The 6,000-nt window shown below is 35.2% G+C and overlaps 1 protein-coding gene across 1 annotated transcript in view; it reads left to right on the top strand.

Moving 5' to 3' along the window:
• Nucleotides 1–5,859, top strand: part of knstrn (kinetochore localized astrin (SPAG5) binding protein) — an 8,017-nt gene extending 2,158 nt beyond the window's left edge. Inside the window, exons 5-8 of the mRNA XM_026929095.3 lie at nt 942–1,056; nt 2,205–2,266; nt 4,855–4,929; nt 5,013–5,859. Of these exons, the coding sequence (XP_026784896.3) occupies nt 942–1,056; nt 2,205–2,266; nt 4,855–4,929; nt 5,013–5,144 (384 nt within the window). The 3' untranslated portion in view covers nt 5,145–5,859. The remainder of the gene's footprint in view (nt 1–941; nt 1,057–2,204; nt 2,267–4,854; nt 4,930–5,012) is intronic.
• Nucleotides 5,860–6,000: the final 141 nt, after the last annotated feature.

Raw genomic sequence — 6,000 nt, 5'->3', positions numbered from 1 at the left:
CATACGAGCAAATCGACATCTGAATGGCTAAAGAAGAAAAACGGAATCAAGGTAATGGAATGGCCAAGTCAAACTTAAGAGAGCTGTGCATAAACAAATTCCTTCGAACTTCAATGAACTGAAGACATGTTGTCCAGAAGAGTGGGCCAGAATTTCTCAAAATGAAGTGAGAGACTAATAAACGCCTCCAGAAAACATTTCCTTCAAGTTATTGTTGCTAAAGGTGGTTCTACATGTTACTGAATTATAGGGTGTACTTATTTATTCCCACCTGTTTTCTGAATATTGGTTTACTTTTGGGAAAAAAAATGACTACATATTGTACAACTGTTGTGTGTTTTTGTTGTCACCTGAGGTTATTTGTTTGTTTATTGAAGTTGGTGAGGACCACACAATTGGTATTTTGGCCCTGATAAATAAAAATATAGAATTCAAGGCGGGGTTTTTCTTTCGTTTTCCCATGACTGTAAGTATTCAGACATTTGCAGTCGTTCTTGAAAAGTTCCTACAGTTTTATTAAAGTTTGTCTGGAATAAATATTGGGCATGATTTGGAAAGGCCAGATTTTGGACACGATTGACCAACTGAAAACAGCAGCACAACGATGTGCCCCATCTGACAGCTTGAGAGTTCCTGAGATGAACAGCAGAAAATCTATAAATCCAAATAAAGGGTCTGAAGACCTGTGTAAATGTCATATATTAGTTCTGAATACTTCTTAAAATAAGTACAAAGCTTAAAATTCTATTTATTATTATGATTATTATTATTATTATTATTATTATTATTATGGATTTTGTACTGATCGCTGTGAAAAATGTAGTTACTTTAGAGAGTGGCTGTAACATGACAAAATTAAGAAGACGTGAAGATCTAAATCTTTTCTGATCATACACTTGGTTTTCTTTGGCTTTAGTAGTTGTTTTGTTTTCTCTCTGTAGGAAAATGTGTCTATATTAGAACAACGCTGCAGCAATCTTCAAGAAAACAACACTGACCTTAAGAAACAGCTCAGCGACTGTCACGTACTTCTCATTGCAGAAAACCTTGATCCAGGTAATTTTTTGTTTTATGTTTTAAGGAGCTACAAACATGACGTTTCTGTCACAAGTCACAAACATGCATCGTTATCCACCATAGTGCCCGGTCATGCCAAATTCATCAAAATGCACACACTAAAGGTTAGTCACTTTACTATTAGTGAAACAGTGGTGGTGTGAGAACATACTGTACAGCAGTGACGTCTGCTGTTGCCTCACAGCTTGCTGCAAACCCAATAAACTGATTCACAAATTTCAGTGTTATGACCTTGAGTGAAAATCCCAGATTCAGCTACAAGGTCACCCCCAGAGTCATGTGACCACCAAGCATACAATGTGATCTCATCACCACAGCATGTAACTCTTCAACTCTTTTATCAGAAGTGATCGCGTGCCATTTCATTTCTACGTCATGCACAGGCTCATGAGAATGAGAGGGCATTCTCCTGGCTCCTAGAAGATCGTGACAGATGGTGTGACCTTTCCACTTGTAGAAAGCCAGTTATAATTTTGAGATCCCGTAACTGGATCAAGTGAAATCCTGGTTACTGCGCAATGTGGAGCAGAGAAACAGGAGTAGTGCTATCATTACCGCACGTATTGCATTCTACACAAAAATATAGACCTGTCTGAATTTACATTCTAATATGTTTGTGTTAGTTAAAGACAAATGCTGAATTCAACTTGCCTCAGAAGCAGGAAGTCTGCAAAATAAAATAACAAAATAATAAAAAAAAGTCTCTTCAAAATTGGAGAAGGACAAGAAAGACTATATAGTTGATCCGTTAGTGTCAACCTAATCTTTTCTAAGTATATGAAAAAAAGCTACATCTCTAAGCCAGGGGGAGAGACGTACTTCCCTCAAGGAAAAAAATTAAACATCTACAAAACAGGGTACAAAATGCAAGAATGCCAGATTATAATGTGGACATTGAGGATTTTTTTTTTTAGAGATAGACCATAAAGGAGTAAAGATCGATATGTGTAAGTAGTATTGAAGAAAAACAGCCCAAAATAAGCTTTTTTAAGATTAAAAATCTTAGCATTATAATATTAGCTTTCATGTTCCAGACTATAAAAAGACTATAAGGCTAAATATATTTTCCTTATGTGTTTGATTCTTTCATTCTAGTCATGCTTTAATTCACTTAAACCTGTTTTTAGTTTCAGGGGAGAAAGTTGGTGAAACAGCAGAACAGAGGGCAGGACAAAGAAAAGAAGTCATGGTAACTTTTTCTTTTTTTCTATATATTTATTCCTAAGACTGAATAAACTGTTATTTATTAAACTGATAAAAAATATTTTGTTTTGTTTATTATAAAGTGAATAAATATTGAAAAGCTTCTTACTTGTCTATAGAGGGTTTATATTCTAAAGGAATGGATCAGAATGTGTTTGTCCGCTACTGTTACATATTCATGCTAGTTCTGTTGTGAAATTTTAGCTGATTATTAAAAACCGATTAATGGTTTGCCTATTTTTGTGCAGTTGATGCCACTTTTTTGTCTTTAACCACTGGAATGAGTAAAAGACAGGTGTATTTATGGTCAGTTAAAAAACACTTGTGTAGGCCTACCTGTGGAAAAGATGTAAACTTCCACAACAGGGTAAAAGTTTAATTTGCCTTTTATTTATGCCAAAAATTGCTTATCAGATGCTTTACATTACTATTATTTTTGATTGGAAAGTAAAATGATGTATTTATGTAGATGCATTTATTCACAGTAGTTCATTCAGCTAGAATTAGAGTTTTAATGCAATATGCAAAATATCTAGATCAGGTTATACAAACAATGGGAGAATATTTAAAACAAAATTAGTAACTTGAATCGATGATCAGCTGTGCATATGTTCAGAAAAAAAAAAAAGCTGGCAAGATGGAGAAAGGCAGCACTTCTCATGCGACTGAGCTTTTTCTCTTGGGGATGTAATGACTTATATGTAGAATCTATATTTCAAGGAAACATGAGAAAAGCCCATCTTTGGTCTGAAAGCCTTTTTTTTTCCCTCTCCTCTGCCTGGAATTGATTAGCTATTATGGCACTGATTGTGTAGGGACATGTGTTCTCTGCAAACTGGAGGTGATACTGAATATGACCTACCATCAGTCAATTAATTAAAAATTTGATCGGACGCCCAGGCGAGAGCTGAGAGTCATGAGTAGTATAAAAAGTCTTGTGAGGATTGAGACAGGATGGCTTGTAAAATAAAATCCAGTGTTCGATAAATAATTTAATTTATTATTACTAACATTCATCATAAGCAATTCTTTCACCATGAAAAGTCTGTAAACAGTTAGCACACAATGGTTTAAAGATTAGGATTATTGGTTTAAATCCTGGCACAATAATACACAATTAAATTACTGTGATGTGGTCATAAGTGTGTGAATTTTATGATGGCTTTGAGCGTGAATCAAAATCAGATCTTAGAACCGAAGCTATCTGGTTTATAAAGCGCGTTTTACACCAGACATTGTTCTATGTTAATCAGTCTAGCCCTTTAAAACAAGATTTCTGTCCTGGCTACATTTTAGTGCCTGTCCTCCTCAAACTCACAAAGTTCAACCTAGGCTTGTTAATTAGCTGAATCAGGTGAGTTGGAAACGGGGAAAACAGTACAGTGTGCAGGGTGATAGGATTCTCAGGAGGATTGAGAAACCCACCATTGTTTTGAACCCATTTTACAGCAGAAGAGATGAGGAACGCAGATGAGGTCATGGTGTGACTGCTCTGCAATGCTTTTTAGTTTTAGGGAGTATTTTCTTGTCTGTTAATGTCCTTGTAGTTTTGAGATGTGACAGTACAGCACAAAACAGAAACAGGACATCCGCTGAAAAGAAAAAAAAAAGGTGTGTCACCTGTCATTGTCGTTGTTGCTCACTCGCTCTGCTTGCTGTTAGGACGAGGTTTTAGACTAGCTACTGCAACAATAATCAACAGCTGACAAGACTTCCATTACCTTTGCAATGAATGTTTTTGTTGTTGTTTTCTTTTCTTTTCTAAATACCTGAAAATGTAAGGATTTTATAATTGGTATGTCGCTGTAAATTTGGTCTTATGGTCTTATGGTACTAAGAGGCATTAAAAAAAATCTTAAAACTTACATTTAAAATGAGATTTAACTTGATACCTACAGACACACTGGATTGCACAAATACACCAAGCAGCAAACCCTGAGAGCGGATTGCACACACAGGCTGAAACTGAACAAGGGAAGTTCAAGGAGAGACAAGGTCCCTGTCCAAAGATGGCTCAGACACGGAATCTGGGTGCAATGCCGGCTCAGTTATTTTTGGGATCACACAGGAATTTTAACCCCTAAATAGACAGTCATTGTGCTAGCTGTAGGTTAAATTTTTGAGGGCTTAAAATTAATTTTACTGAATCTGGTGCTGTCTTTAATAACTCGTCAGGATTAAAGAACTGTCAGTAGGGTTGTTACGGGTTCCGTGGTTAGTCACGGTGTATTATCAGAGTGGATAAAGAAAATCCTGTACATTTTAATTTTGCGTATTATTCATTTATTACTTTACAAAGGTATGATACATTTTAAAATACAATTTCTACATCCCAGTGTTGGACTCTTTTGCAGTAATGTAGTGCTTGTGATGGGATGTACAAGTATTTTAAAATGTGGATAAATCATTTAAATACCCTCCTTTTCCCCCCTCTTCCTCCTCAGCACACTCACAATGAAACCTTTTTTACTGAAATGTTTACTGCCAACTTGTTTCATGTGTATTTTTTTTGTAGCACAACCTATTAGAAAAGAAATTGTGAAAAAAAATATATATATTTCTTAATTTTTACAGACCATTTCCCAAAAACTTCTGACTGAGCTAAAGCTGTTTGACGATTTTACAAACGAGCACAGAACACATTTAACGGTAAGTCTCACTATTCACTCTTTTAATTTTGTACATGCATTAAGGCACTCTGCTATAAATCTTTTGCACGTGAATGGTTTTAGGAGGTGCAGAACACCATGAGAAGTCTTAAAGAAGCCAGAGAAAAGCTTCACCTGGAAAGAGAATCATTTTGCACGTATGCTGAGGACATGGAGAGAGCACTTGAGGATGCAGAGAGGCTGCTGGTAGAATAAAAACACAGTAAAAATACAGAAGGATTTTTTTTGGTTTTGGTTTTAACAAATTTTCTGGGCTATGTTTGCTGATTTTAAATAAAAAAGTACTGAAATAGATTAAGCTTGTCTTAGTAATAGTATCTCAGTATCCATCCTCCAACACCTCCCCCTCAATAAATAAACAAAAATAAATAAATAAAAGGTTTTTGCGTAGTCTCTGTGGGGAAACGGATAAAGGTTTCTATATAGAACGCTACAACAACTGAATTAAAGATGGTTATTTTCAACCATGAGGGAGTCCGTGTTTACGCAGATAATCACTAGAGATGAACTCTTTGAGGTTTTGTGGTTTTATAAGAGGATTCATATTTTTTTCTCTAATCCAGGGCCGGCTCGTGTCAGAGGGCTAGCAGGGCCAAGCATTAATGCTGCCAGACAAACTTTCTTACATAAAATTCAGTTCTTTTAAAGCATTGCATGTTTTCAGTGCTTTTTTTTTGTTTTGTTTTGTTGTTCCAGAAGGTTTATGTATAATTCCAAGTCATTTATAAAATTTGCTTTACAAAGACCCCATTTCTTGTCGTGTATACGGTATTTACCCAATAAAATAAATAACTGCACAATGTATTGTTGTTTATATTCCAACATGTCATTTTGAATATACAAAAGCACATCAAGAACACAAATTTTCTATTGTACATCCCAGTTTTCTATAAATAATAAGCTTCTAAATCCTTCCAAAACAATCTTAATAAACAGTGATAAATGCATAATTGTTTCTTTTTCCAATCCACAAATTCACATGTATATGAAATGTTCAGCTTAAATCTTTCCAAAACATGCTTTGCTGGATAAATACGTAGTATTTTGTAAG

Source organism: Pangasianodon hypophthalmus, chromosome 26, assembly GCF_027358585.1.
Source record: "Pangasianodon hypophthalmus isolate fPanHyp1 chromosome 26, fPanHyp1.pri, whole genome shotgun sequence".
NCBI lineage: Eukaryota > Metazoa > Chordata > Actinopteri > Siluriformes > Pangasiidae > Pangasianodon > Pangasianodon hypophthalmus.
This window is presented reverse-complemented; position numbering and strand designations above follow the sequence as displayed.